The 14,739-nt window shown below is 41.2% G+C and overlaps 1 protein-coding gene across 1 annotated transcript in view; it reads left to right on the forward strand.

Moving 5' to 3' along the window:
* The first annotated feature begins 2,902 nt into the window (after positions 1 to 2,902).
* LOC121196054 (kelch domain-containing protein 8B-like) overlaps positions 2,903 to 14,739 on the forward strand; it is a 114,800-nt gene continuing 102,963 nt past the window's right edge. Inside the window, exon 1 of the mRNA XM_041059829.1 lies at positions 2,903 to 3,293. Within this exon, the coding sequence (XP_040915763.1) occupies positions 2,903 to 3,293 (391 nt within the window). The remainder of the gene's footprint in view (positions 3,294 to 14,739) is intronic.

Here is a 14,739-nt window from a genome sequence, read left to right on the forward strand (position 1 = left end):
GTGTGTTAATGTTATGACTACATTTAGCAGCAGACCGCTGAAAGCAAAAGCAACAATGCTGCTGGCAGGTTTGGATATTAAAGGTCAAACCATCGAACAAGCCGCACTAATATTTAAGCAGTGTAAGAAGATGGTAACAACAAAACAAACGTCTCCTGTTTTTTCCACCAGTATTTTATCATTATGAATATATACACTGGAATATCATATTATTTTAAGGCATTACCACCCACCCCTGTCAGTTAGTATAATTATCCTGAGCATCTTTTTCAGTCCATTCATTTCCCTCCCATAGACACACTCACATGCACACAAACACAAAGCGGTCAAATTTATATGCAAATGCATCCATACATACGCGTAGGTTTGTACACACACTAACCTCTCTGCTGTTGTCCTCATTTCTCTTTTCCTCTCAATTGTAAAAGGTCAGCGTGTCCACAGGGCTCAGGCCACTAATTGGGACTAGGAAGAAGGCATCATTAATTATGAATATACAGTGTCTGTATAGTGGGTGTGAGTGTGAGCTGGAAGATGAGGACAGCAGAGGAGAAACTGAGGAACAGAGAGATATACTGTGGTCCTTTCTCTCTCTCCTCACACCTGCTAAATGTCATTTTTCGGTCAATCCTCAGGTCACAGCGTGCTCGCCTCCTGCTGTGTCTCCGTCACACACACACAGAGACACACAGGCCAGCAGACATCTCACTGCTGTCAACAGTATGAATGTGATGATGATTATAACATACACTGTAACTCTGAATGCGAGGCTGTTATGTTGAGACCTGACAGGATTAAACACTGATCAGATATTGATTTCAGTTTGGGGATAATTCCCACTTACTCGTGTAACATGTAACTTACTCAAGAACAGAAATCATCAGCTCTTATAAACTGTATATGTCTATATGTCACAGTGTTATGAACTTTGATGTGTTCGCTAAATTCTGTAGTTAGTGAATTTCAGAAGTTACCTTAGAAGTGAATGATGCTCATAGTCAGTGACAGATCTCTGAACTTAATTTAGTGAAATTTTCTGAAATCTGCAAAGTTCATTTTCACCTTTACTTCACTTTTCTTCATTGAAAATGATAATCTTCCAATGATTATTATGTCAACCATAATAATTTATTTGTTTTCACATGGTTAAGGGAGATTGTTTGTAGGTTTGAGTTCAGATGATTGAGTAGCCTTGAAAACTTGTGACTGAGAATTAGTAACACAATGGGTAACTCCATATGAACAATTCATCTCATGTCGTGGTGTTGCCTTTAATGTGTTTGACAGACCTTGTCGTTCTTTTCACTGGACTGTTGTATTGTTGTATCAATATAATTCAGTAGAACACAAATGTTAATGTTTTGCCATAGCTTGTCTACATCATATGAATTATTAACATGGTCTTCATCGCTCATTTGCATCCAGTTAAAATCCACTCCTACTGCCCTGACCGCTGGATTTTTAAACTATCATGTGCTGTTTTTTGTTGTTTAACTCTTTCAGTTCACATTTTCTGTAGTTTTACTCTGTGCTCTGAGTTTGAAGGTAAACCTTCAAATTCACAGATCTGATTTTCAAACAGGACCTCCTGGATTTTATTTCATTGTCTCAGCAGTACCTGAAGCAGCACCTTGCATTGATTTAACACGGTGCTGTTTTTGGTTTAAATGTCTGCTTACTTGCTCGTTAGTCAGTGTACTGTATAACCACTGAAAAGAATATAACAGAGCTTGTAAACAGGATGTTCTTCTCTCCTTGAATTTTATATGACCATGCTTGTAATATACACTCCAATTCCACATCTAATCCTGTGTTGTCTTTTCTTGCAGGTTGGGCATCGCCAGGGAAGCTTCATCCTCTCCAAAGCTACCATGAAACTTCGAAGCACATAGTTCAGAAGACGCTGTGCCTGACAGCGAGTCATAGAACGCCGCTCCGGGATTTGGAGTTCTTGTTTAATTAAGGGAAGAAAGTCTTTCTTAAAATGCACAGAAATGTTGCAGTCATGACACTCCCATAGAGTTTTCCTTTAAAGATTTGGTTAATTTAGCATAGGATTTTTTTTTTACTGTAGGCTTTATCACCAGGGGGCAAATAGAAGTGTGGATCTGCAGCTGAGGAGGACTGGTAGCCCTGAATAATTGCCTTTTGTTTGAAGATATAAAATTCTTTGCCGGGAAGGCTTTCCCTTGGATTATCAGGGCACTGGTGAAGGTCAGTACTCCGTAACACTCTTTCTCCTGGCCCTGATCCAGTGTCATCTCCTGGCTCGTTCTTTTTCTCTTTTTCAATTCCTCCACTCTTGACTTTGAAGTTTTTGTGGGATTAAGTGTTAAGCTTATGCCCTCTTCAGGCATCTTTTTTTCCCAGGAATATACTCAAGCCAAAACGTAAACCAAAATAACCTGTCGGCAGGATGCAGTGAAGAGGAGAAGAGGGCCAGAGAGAAAGGAATAGAGGGGTTTGAAAGGCAGATGGCTTCGCTGCCCGAAAACATCAACAGCATCAACAGGATGAATAAAACATTCGAATAGAGAGGGAGTCGTGACATCTGGGTGAGGAGTGAGTTAGACTCTCTCCTCCTTCCCTCTCTCTTTCTTTTTCCCTATTCCGTCCACTCTCTCACCCACTAGCACCCCCATAGCCCCCCCTCCCTCTCTCTTATCCTGCTCTTGTCTCTTTCCCTCTGTGGACACAGGGGTTCAGGCGGTCACTCACACAGGCAGAAACAAGCTTGTGCCTCCGCTTGTTTCATCTGCTCTCGTTCAGTTTCAATCCGCCTTCGTGTGACCCCCCCCCCCCCCCCCCTCCACTCCACCCTCTCCTCCTTTCGCCTCTCCTGCTCCTCCTCCTCCCTGGCACTGTGTGTGATGGTGCATCCCCTCCTCTCGGTCCTGGAGACATGCCCGTGCAGGAGATGGCGGTGAGTCCTGTCAAGTCCCTGTACTGGGAGCAGTTCCCCCCCATGTCGCAGCGCCGCGTCTACTGCACTCCCGTCTACCACGAAGGCCTGCTCTATGTGCTGGGCGGCTGCAGCGAGACCGGCATGCCCCTGGACAGTGTAGAGGTCTTGGATGTAGAAAGCCAGACGTGGAGCCAGTTGCCACCGCTGCCCACGGCGCGAGCGGGGGCCTCAGCTGTGGCGCTAGGGGGCCAGGTGATGGTGCTTGGGGGCATGAATCAGCAGCAGACCCCGCTGGCATCCGTGGAGATGTACCACCCCGATGAGGGCAAGTGGGAGACGAGAGCGAGCCTGGGTCAGCCATCTATGGGCGTCACCACGGTGGAGAAAGGTAAGAGAGATGGAATCCATCTTCTGTTCACAGCAAATCTCTAAGTGCAACATTGTTATCAATAGAGAGCTGACCTCTGACCTCTACAGTGGTTGTTCAATGATGTTTTCACACTGACAGAGTTAAATTAGAAAAAGGCAGCAACTGCTAAACCTCTCCTCCAATCACCAGTGTCCAGTTATAGCTTATCAATCTTGCCAAGGCCCAGCAAGTCTGTTAAACCTGCTATTGGCTGCATGCCTGGTTATTTTGTTACCTATAGAACGACCCTGGCATTACTACCAAGGTCAAGAGATGGTGTATGTTACAGCCCCCAGGACCTCTGTCAGGGTTTGTGTGTGTTGTGGTGTTGTGCCGTTGTGAGTCGGTGGTTCAGTGCTACAGCTAACTCGTTGGGTGGAGATGGAGGGCATCAGGGAAGCAGAGACAGCTATTTTCCAACAGATTATAAAAGACCTGCCCCATCCTGGTACCAGGGAGGCTCCTACTTCCCTTGCACTGCTTTGTGTTATGTTGTTTTTTTTTTCTTTAGTTTATTTAGCATTTCTTTTGTTAGTCTGACGTGGGTTTTCTCCGGGTACTCCGGCTTCCACCCACAATCCAAAACATTAGGTTAACTGGCTACTTTACATTGCCCCTAGGTGAGTGTGTGCGTGGTTGTCTGTCTCTGTGTGTCAGCCCTGCGATTGACAGGCGACCACTCCAGGGTGTACCCCGCCTCTCGCCTGTAGTCAGCTGGGATAGGCTCCAGCTGAGGACTATGAACAATTATCTTGTATTTGATTAGTTTTACTTTTCTGTCTTTGCCATTTTTTTGTTCTGCCATTCATATATTCTTCTGACATGTATTTAGTTGTCATTCATATTCATAGCTATAATTCTGTAATATTTTGTTCTGCCATTGATCACTTACTAACATGTTGCTCTCTTGCTACTTGTTTCCATGCGTTACTCGTGACGTATTGTGTTGTACTGTACACATTGCTGCTTTGGCAAAGTAATGTCACTCCAGGATCAATGAAGTACCTAGCTAGACTTGAACACACCCATTCCTCCTGCAAATGAAATGACTTAAATCACTGACTCAGTGCATCCCTGCGCATTTGCTCACAGCTGACTGAGAGATCATCTAAACTGTGAAATGAACGACCCCTTTCAGGAAATGATAAAGTTCAGTTTGTTCACACAAAAGATTTGTTCTTCTGAATAAATCATTCGGAAGCGACACTGCACTAAGATGTAGATAGTTTTTGTTTGACAGGTTCACTAGATTGCAGTGCTTGGAGAGTACTCATTTGATTTCTGCTCTGATATTCTAAATTTATCAGAGCGGGACTGTGCCTTCAACCTGTCTGTTATCTAAAGAAAAACTGGGCTTTAAAACTTTATGTGGCTCATTAAGAGCTGATGAAGTTGAGTCTGCAGCTGCTTTGACATTTTTTTTTTAAGACTATGAAACAATAACAACAGCAACAAACTCTTTCCTCTGAAGTGGCAAAGTTAACTAATTAGCTGTTCGTTTTGGGAGAAGCCACTCCAAGCTTTTCAGTGACAGTGAAGCTGCTAAAGTGTCGCTTGAGTGTAAGCTGTTCACTTGTGATTAAAGCTGAGTGGCGCTGAGATCGATGGCTGCTCACACAAGTCATGAAGCTGGTGCTTAACTTTTGCTTAGGTTCAGTAAATATTGTGCTGAAGCAGTCCCAAGATTCTGATTATGTAAATGGTCAGTAGGTTGTATGTGGGTGTTTGTGTGTGTATGTGTGTGTTTGTACACCAGTCTACTGTGATATATCTTTGCATGCGTTTGTGCTTCCTTGTGTGCTTTAGCAGAATGTCAAACATAACTCGAGTGGAAGAGCCAGTCGTCACGCAGTCTACCTCCACCGAATAAACATACTGGACTTAATGCTCACTCCCCAGGCATGTGCAGGCTGTCTGAGGTTGTGTATGTTGGCACAGAAGACGGGAGTCGTGAGAAAGAAGAGTCGAGAGAGAGAGAATAGTGGAAGGAAGGAGACAAGAGAATCATTTGATCACATGCCATTAAAGAGGGAAAGACGTACCGCATATCTATGGCCAAATAGTCCAGAGAGATTTAATTACCACACTGACATAAGACTGAGGGCAGAAAAAGAACAGAGTGAGAATAAAAGTGAGACACACTTGTTGAAGTCCCTCTTCCGTGTAGTTTCCTGTGTTTACATTTTGGGCTGCTTGCTGTTAAACCAAGGAATCATTATGACCTTTCAAGGTAATAGAGACAGAGTGAGGGAATACGTTTTATTCCATATACAGTATTTCATACACAAGGGAAAAACTGAACACAGCGGCTGTTGAGTTTAACACAGATCAGTTTGATTGTTCCAGCATGGTCTTTAGAAATTGTAGTACTTCAATAAGTGATGTCTTTTAATAGCTTTTACAAAACCAAAAACATAAGAGTAAAGTGACTGTGTATTTATCTGCTGTAGCGTAAGCTTTAAGTATTTGCATATGTGGCTAACTAGCTTACTACCTACAAAAGTAACATAAAATAGTGTTACTTCAAAGGTCAGGAAGTTAGCATATCGTTAACTAACTATTATGTGGGGTTACAGGTTAGCCCACTGTACATTAGAGATACCCATCTGCTGTGTGAGAGCTGGTCCTGTAGCCTATGTCTCTATATCAGAGTTTAGGGTAATGTTAGCAGCTATTGGATTTGGGGTAGTTGACAGTGCTCCACCTCCTTACCCAAGACAATTATTTGCCTATTTCGGTGTTAATCCTTATCCTTAAAGTGTTTTTGACAATATAAGTAGTAAGACATACAATCTAACCTCCTCTGTGTTGCTTCCATGTAAAGACTGATAATCAGTCTTCTAGCCTGATATTATATATGTAGCTGACAAGTGTATCTGGGGTTCATGTTTTGAAATGAGTCAGATGGAGACAGTGTTTTAAACCAATGCATGGAGTCAGTGCCAGTTTCAGTCATGCTAACGAGCTGCAGTTCATTATTCCTGCTAGCAACAGTTGTCATTTTAGCTAGTGAAAAGAGAATTGTCACTGTGCATAAAGAGCATGGTGTGCGAACAGAAAGCTTGACAGTAAGTGAGGGGCTGCAGCCAAAGGTCGATACCTTTAATACACTGGCCATAATTCCAATATTAGAGATATTAGGGTTTTGACATTATTCTGTTTATTTTGTCTAAAAATATCGTTTGGTTCTGAGTCATAATTGAAAAACTTCATAAAAGCAATACTCATTTATCTAATCATTTATGTTTAGTATCTCAGGTCTGATACAGTTCAATATTTATATTTACCAAAGAGAACTGTCTTTTGTGAAACTACCACTGCGCAGCCTGTGGTGCGTTATAATGAGCATCGAGATGGGACATGCTTTCAGTCCAGAAACTGGTGTAGCAGAAGAATTCTGCTGTAGAGCCCTGCAGTCAAGACACTTCCCTAAGTGAATGCTGTCATACTCATTAGAGAAAAACTCCCTTTAGAGAAAAGCTTAACATTAACAGCTCAAACGTTCATCTTTTCATGTTCGGTGAGTGCAGCAGAGGCGATACATCAGAAGAAGAGTGTTTCTCTCAGCAGCTGTAGTGTGAACAGGGAAATATAAAGGGAAAAAAAAACATACAAATGAGAGAGGCACCTTATATTGTTTATTTGCAGTTATTTGTTTCATTCAGCCTGTATCCAGTCTTCAGTTATTATAGGAGGAAGAGATTTGGTGTAGTTGATCATCACCACCACCAGTAAATCCTAAGGAATTCATTAAACTGAGACACTACAGGCCCCCAGTGTTAATCCATGACAGATTATAGGTGCGGTTGTGAATGCAACTTTATGTAGCCCAGTTGTTTATTACTACAGGAAAGCTCCCCAGCATTATTACTATCTTGATTTAGCGCTGCAGGATTTTCCAAACTGTTATTCTCAGGTTTGTGGACTTTGTGTGTATTGTGATGTTTTGCTAAGCAATATTTCCACGTTCCCTGATGACATCTGACAAATAACCAACTATATGACCACTGTGTGTATGTGTGAATACGTCTGCATGTGTGCCATGCTTATTGCTGTGCTCGGGTGTTAATAGGAGAGTAACTTGCTTTAATTGGCTCCTGGATTAGACAATATGTAGTCTATACAGTACATGGATAGATAGTACTATGTTCCATGTGACCCTTCCACAGTTCCAGGATTTTGTGCAAAACTTTTGAGAAACGGTTATCTGTGTACAGTCACATCGAAGCCTGCAGCTGTATCTTGTGAAACTCCTGTAGTTGCATCTGCCCCCTAAGAGATACAGAATTTAAATGAGGTTTGTTGTGAGGCAGATGGAGATGCAGAGAGCTGATGAGAGTGGTTGGCCACAGCATAACATGCAAGTAGGTGGCCTTTTAAACTCTGTTGCTTCATTTAAATAATAAGCCTAAAGCAGTGCAGGTTCTGACATCCAACAAAATGTCCAATGAATTTAAACCCAGGGCGCCATGGTTACAGCTGGTATGTAACGACTCCGACTAAACATGTGATATGTATTCCTTCACTAACAATGGAGGACTCATGTTAGTTGCTCATGTGTATGATTATACTGCTTGAAAGATGCAGATTGCATCTGTCAATACTTAACACGTCTTTCATGCACTGGCAACTACACTATCATAAACTGTAGAACTGTTAAATTACTGGCTTTTTTTCCTAGTGTGTGAAATAACAGAGACATCCACCCTTTGATGCTCTTACACTGTTAGGTATCTATCCATGAACTTTTAAATAGAAATTGATTGATTAACAGAGACAACAACAATATTGCTAGTTTTCTGACAATAGGGGGCAACAGGGCATTCAAAAGGCTTATACAGTGCATTCATTGTGAGGAACAGCAAAACTATTAATGCTTTTAGACCCTTAGTATTGTTTTGGTTGGTTAAACACTGTTGGAGAGAGCAGCATCACATGAAAGAGAGGAACAGTTGAGAGATGGAAGAGGTCCTCGGCTTGATTCTAACCAAAGACATCACGTTTACATGACGTGCATTAGACCGGTGATCCAGCAGAACACCCACACTCTGAGTGCCTACAGTGTTTACATACTCCTACTGGTCCTGTCAAGCTGTCAGGAGTAGTATGTCTCCATGAATGTGAGTATGAAGACACAGCGTTAGCACGTACCGTTTACTGTGCCGTGAGCCTGGGATTATTTTAGTGTCAGACATAATCTACTCTGTGCCTGAACAACATAAGAGCAGCTTTAACTACCCTTTTTAAAAGTCTGATTTTAGAGAGACTGTGTCTCTGTTAATATGCACATTTGTTTTTCACTGTTAAGAATAAAATTCCTGATTAATATCTCATATCATATGTAAACTAATTCCAGGTCATTATGGAAAATAAATTAGTATCTGGGTAGAATACATTAGTAATTATTAACCCATTAGCAATCGTGTATAATGCAGTGGTGTGAATGCTACAGTATGTCTGTGCCTGTTGGCACAGAGAATCAGCCTCATGTATATCAAGCCTTCAGCCTGGTCACAACAGACAGCAGGTGTTTATGAATTCGTTTTACCTGCTGTGCATCTCAAGAGGGATTTTTAGTTTGTTTCCCTGTGTTAGTGACTGGAGGATGAGCGATGTGTGGTGTGACATTTGTCTTTGGCCATGAAACAGAATGCAGGGTTATTGTAGGTGAAGTGATAGGTTTCGTGTTTTAGGCTGCAGAGTTAAAAAAAAAATTTGCACATTTTTCACCCTGCCATCTTCTTTAGTGGCACACTATGGTCAATGACTGAATATCATTAGAAATGAAATTCATGTTCAACAATTGACTATTCAATAAACCCTTCAAATGTCTTATAGTTCAGCAGCTGTAACCAGGCATGAGAGGCTCGCCAACCTCTGGATTGCTCTTCATGTTGAATCGGTGAGCATGGGCCTGGAGAGAGCATCACTCTGTAAACAAAGAGTTTGGACGACGGTGCCATTCTTTTTTTTTTTTTTTTTAAGTTTTCCCTCCCATTATTATTTATTGATCATGAATCACTTTATTTTGCATATTTATTTTGGAATATATTTTATTTTATTTCATTTTTGTATTATTATTTTGGGTTATTGCAACTGCTGATCGAGAAAAACGAATAAACTAAAACTAAAAAAGTGTGTTTATCTGGCCAAACATAACTTGCAATCTTTAGCATGCTGGTTAACTAGTTTGCTATGTACAATAGTAACCTGGCATTGCTTACAAAGGCAAGAGTTACCATATCATTAGCTATTAACGTCAGTAGTTCTGTCCACCACTTCGTTTGGTTTGCAGAAGTTTGTGCTCCAGCCAAACTCTTCACCTGAGATAGCTTGAAGAGTGTAAAACTCATTTTCTCTTATATAAGTGAATCATACCACAAAAAAAAAATAAAACTATTAAACATAAAACTGTCTTTTCTGTCACTTTGTCCAAGTATAATTTATAAGTTATACAGTTATTTTAGACATTCATTCAAGGCCATTATTCAAAAATAATAATGATTATTAATGTGAAAAAGCGAAAGCATGTTCATGTGGTGATACAGTGTTTGTGTGCCTGTAATAGTTCAGTGAGTGTGTTGATCCAGTGTTTTGGAAGTGCTTAAAGCCAACATCCACATATTCTCCATGCCTACTGATGTCTCAGGTGACCCTGTGTGTGTGTGTGTGTGTGTGTGTCTTTCAGATGGTGGTGTGATGATTGACATCTCTTGGCCTGCTCTGTGGCCCTAGCCTCTCCTTTCTTCTGTTCTCCTCTCCTGCTTCCTCTCCTTTCCTCCTCACCTCTCCTCTTCACCTTTCCTCTCCTGTCTCCTCTCCTGCTCTCCTTTCCTGTCCTCCTCTCCACTCCTCTCACCAGTCGCCCCCTAGCTGTTTTCTTGTCTGTCTCCTCACTTCCTCTGCATTTCAGACTCGACTGATCAAGTGAGCATTTCTGTTGCTTGGCAACAGGTGTGTGACTGCCGTGTTTGTTTTTAGACTAATCAGGGGGAGCAGGCAGATTAGTTGTAAATGCATGTTTGTGTGTGTCAGGCAGAGCCACAGACAGTAAGTATGTTCTGTGTGTTCCTAAGTTAGAAACAGAACATGAGTGTGTGTCTGTGTGCATAAAATTGTTGCCTTCAGCTGCCTGTCATGAGGTGAACACTCTGTGTGTGTGTGTGTGTGTGTTTTTCTCCCTTCTATCCTCCGGTTCTCTCTTTCTGTCTTTTCACCCTTCATCATTAATCCCAAATACTCCTGTATATCACCGAAATCCCACATCCCTCTGCTCAAACGTTGGCCCACGTTCTGTTTATCTCTGAATTTTGGTTATTTTTCCCTTGTCACCTCTTTTACTTCACTCATGCATCAGCTCACACCAGCTAACCGTGAAACATCCATCCTTTTCCTCTGGCTTACCTCAGTTTGCTTAGACGTGTATAATAAATGCAATCACCCTCTGCTCCATTAGAAAATCCAGCTTTTAGTCCTCTTTGTGCCTTAGCGACGCCACTTTTTAATTGCTGCTGTTGCTTGGCTCAAATGTGTCATACTCCTACCGAGCTGATGAGTATAATTTCCTTTTTCCCCTCAGTCTGTCATTAACGACCGCTGCTCTCTCTTCAGTCAACAATCACTGTCTTTCAGCTGGCCTGCACACCACCTGACTGAGAAAGAACTGTTGTTCAGGGCTGTCAAGCTCCATAAAGATATAAAACATGACTCCACAAGGAGGAAGATAAAGGCACGCTCTCATGTCTTCACAGTGGTGGAGGAGAGTGTTCTTTGGGGAGAAAAGGTGTGAAGTCAGTTACAAACAAAATCCCAAGAAAGACTCCACTCTCTTCTCTTCAGAGAGAGAGTGAAGGTTTGAACTTAGCTGTAATGCAGTGTGCTTTTTTTTTTTTTTTTTTTCCAAATGTGCCTTATTAATACAGCACAGGAGCTGGCTCCAATTCTTAGAATTTAATTAAATATGTATGTTTCTACTTTCTTGGTGCTCCAGAACTTCCTGCAGCTACTTCCACATTTAGCTAGTGCTTGCTTTTCTTGAACAACCTGTGATGACCTGGTTTCCGGGCTCCTGGAGCTTCAAGCTGCATTATACGAGAGTCTGCTTCATTCTACTATAAGCAGGGCTGCTGTAGTGTTTTGACCTGGTAATGTGCTGGGGTTTGGGTCAGCTTGGTCACGTGATATATTTGTGATTGGAAGGATGTAACTTAGAAAGAACTTCTGGGCTCGGTCAGACTGGAGTCTACTTATTCTACGTTGGTGTGACTTAATGTGTCATTATACTCTTGTTAATAGTGAATGTCAAAGCAGTGCATATCTGATGGAGTAGTAGAACCCATTAAAATAACAAAGCTCCTTGGAGGAGGAGAGACAAGAAAAGTCTTTCCAGGGTTTCGAGAGCTTACAGCTTTCTTATGTCAACACTTATACAGATTCACATTCTGTCTCTACAGCTCTGTGTTAACAAGGTAAAGCAGTGCTAGAGGACACAGCAGGACACAGAAAGATTCCTCAGCAGTTTCTCTGTGTCCTTTATCTTTGCTTTCTGTGAATCAAAGACTTGTTCGTACGAGGGAAATTCGGGGTAGCTATTACGCAGCATTATCTTAAGTTTGAGACAGTTAATTTTTGGTAGAATGAGGGTTGGTTTCCAGACCTTTCCCGCTGATCTCTCTGATCCCTCTTTTCCCTTGTGCATTAAAAATTTTAATTTATTGCAGTTGTATGAAAAGAAAGCTCTCTAATACATCCTTTGTACATCCTGTGTGGAGTCACAGTTGTGTACTAAAACATTCAACATTTCAACCAACTATTACTAGCTTTTCTTCACAACCATTGGTTTTCTTTGAGAGAAAAAGAGTGGCTCAAAAGAGAGCGTCAGCTCAGTAAGCGTGAAACAGTCTGCAGGACTCCATTCACTATTTGGTTCATTTCTTAAAACTATGAAACTGTTCTGCAGCAAAACCACAATCACCGTTACACACTGTAGGAATGACAGTGAATCTACACAGAATCCACACAAATAGGTTGAGATTCACAATACAACACAATACAAAAGCGAAGTTGACATACAAATGATGATATAGGTGTTGTAAATTAGAGGCACAGATACAGATTTATAGATACAATTCACTCTGCATTTATTTGTGCATTGTGTTTTCCGAGTCACGCAACTTGACATTTGTTTGTCAATAGTAATGAGACTGTTTTAACATAAATGAATATTGAAAGTGCCTCACTGTGCTCACTGTGGTGGTGCTGGGTATCCTAAACTCCACTGATGAGTTTTTTGTGTGGTAGCTGTCTGGTTTAAGCTGCTATCGGAGGTTGCTAATGTGCTAGTGTTGGAAAAAACTCTAAATCAATGCAGAGATTCCAAAATTCATTTTTTTTGTACGAAGTGAAAATTATTTTGACAGAACGAAGACGGTGGAACCTCAAGAGCACAATGCATCACCCTGACAGTTCAGTGCGCCCACACACGGCTTTGCAAGACACATTATTTTATATTTCCTCTGTCAACCAGCACACACAGTGGTACTTTACAAAACGCCCGTCAAATTGGGAGAAGAAAAATAACTTGTTCCGTAGCCTGTTTCAAATACCTGCTCCCGTATAGCTTGCATGTTACAGAGCCATGAAAACCAGAGTACACTAAAGCCAACGCCTGTTCTCACTCATGATCACACGTGGAGAACAGAACCATTCTCACATACATGGTAATCTGTGTTCCTTATATCTGTTAGCCTGAACTAACAGTCACTGTAATGGTTTTTAATTAGCACAACAGGAAACGTCAGGGAAAATTAAACACGACAATTACAGCTGTAAAACAAAAACAACCACATGTAAGAACACATACTGAGGTCGGATCATCATACATGTTTAGACAGATATACAGACAGAAATATGCACTTTCTGAAATCATACACACACACACACTCACACACACACACACACACACACACAAATGCAACTGCTCTGTTTGATATGTGATGAAACCATTAGTCCCTGTTGAGGGATGTTAGGGCTCTTTGATCTGGTTTCCTGATCCTCTGCCTGCATTACTGCTCATGATTGACCAACAGATCACAGAGAAACGAGCTGCTATAAATACACAAATACATACACACACGGATGCACAGGGGCTGTCCTTGAGATCTTTATGCCTTTAGCTTCAAATGAGCTGGTTTAGGGTTACTGCAGAGGCAATGTATGTATTTATATAATCTATAGATATATATATATCTATAGATACACACACACATATGTATGAATATAGTGTGTGTATGTGTGTGGGTGCTTTTCCTGCTTTGGTTACATGTACTGTTTTTCTTCATTAAAGTGTCTGTGTCCACACACACACACACACACGCACACACACACACACACACACACACACACACACACACACACACACACACACACACACACCATTCAGGTGATCTTAATGCGCTCTCCGACTGCTGTAGTCTTGTTCACATCATGAATCTCAGCTTTTAAAAACAAAAAATGAGCAGTTCTTTTTAAGCTTGAATGCTTGTGATTTGCAACTTTTAAAAGCCATCATTTTAAAGGAAGTTTTTTCTTAGAGGCTCATCTTCATGAAAGCAGCAAAGCCTGAGATAATGACATCAAAGTGACATTTGTCTGTGGAGACGAGGCTTTCATGCTTACTCTGTTTTGGTTGTCAAGGCTTTTACTTTCAGTGTTGTGAAGAATAAGGTTTGTGCTTGGAACAAAGTTTCAGACTTTTTGCTTTTCATGCACCTTAAGTAAAAAACCTGAACCCCACAGCGCTGAGCACAGCGGTTTCTATTCTAGGTATCAGTCCTCTCATGACAGAAGCCTCTGATAGTGCGGCCCGGCTGAGCTGAAGTTGAGATGTTCTGCATGAGGGTAGTAGCTGGAGTTTCTGTCTCAGCCAATACTCTATGAAATACTATGATAGCCAGGCATTTACTTTAGACTCACTGGTTACTGGTTACTTTTTTTATTTGTCTAAAAAATGTTTTTTACTTCCTCCTGTTCTGTCAGGGCAGCTAGGTGACAAACATCATCAAGAAAACTATTCTGAAAACATAAGCCAGCTACTGTATATAGCAGCACATTCTTATAAAAGATGAATTCATCATAAATAAAACACTAACTAAAAGTTTTAGTTTGCTGTATAACTACTCTTACTCTACATTTTATTTTTCTCGTAATCATCACTCAGTCAATCAATCAACAGTGGCACAGTGGCGGCACAGTAGCAACACTGTGGTTTCACTAGGTAATGAACTCCTACCAGCACATCACCTAACAAAAAATACTGATTTAGCCTGCTTATGTGGTGTGACTGCAAAGTTAGCACTAAGGTGAACCACTCTGGAATAATGCTTGAACACTTTTTTCTGTTCTTCCCATTCCACTGTGTATGCAG

The sequence above is a fragment of the Toxotes jaculatrix genome, chromosome 2 (genome assembly GCF_017976425.1).
Source record: "Toxotes jaculatrix isolate fToxJac2 chromosome 2, fToxJac2.pri, whole genome shotgun sequence".
In the NCBI taxonomy this organism is placed as follows: domain Eukaryota; kingdom Metazoa; phylum Chordata; class Actinopteri; family Toxotidae; genus Toxotes; species Toxotes jaculatrix.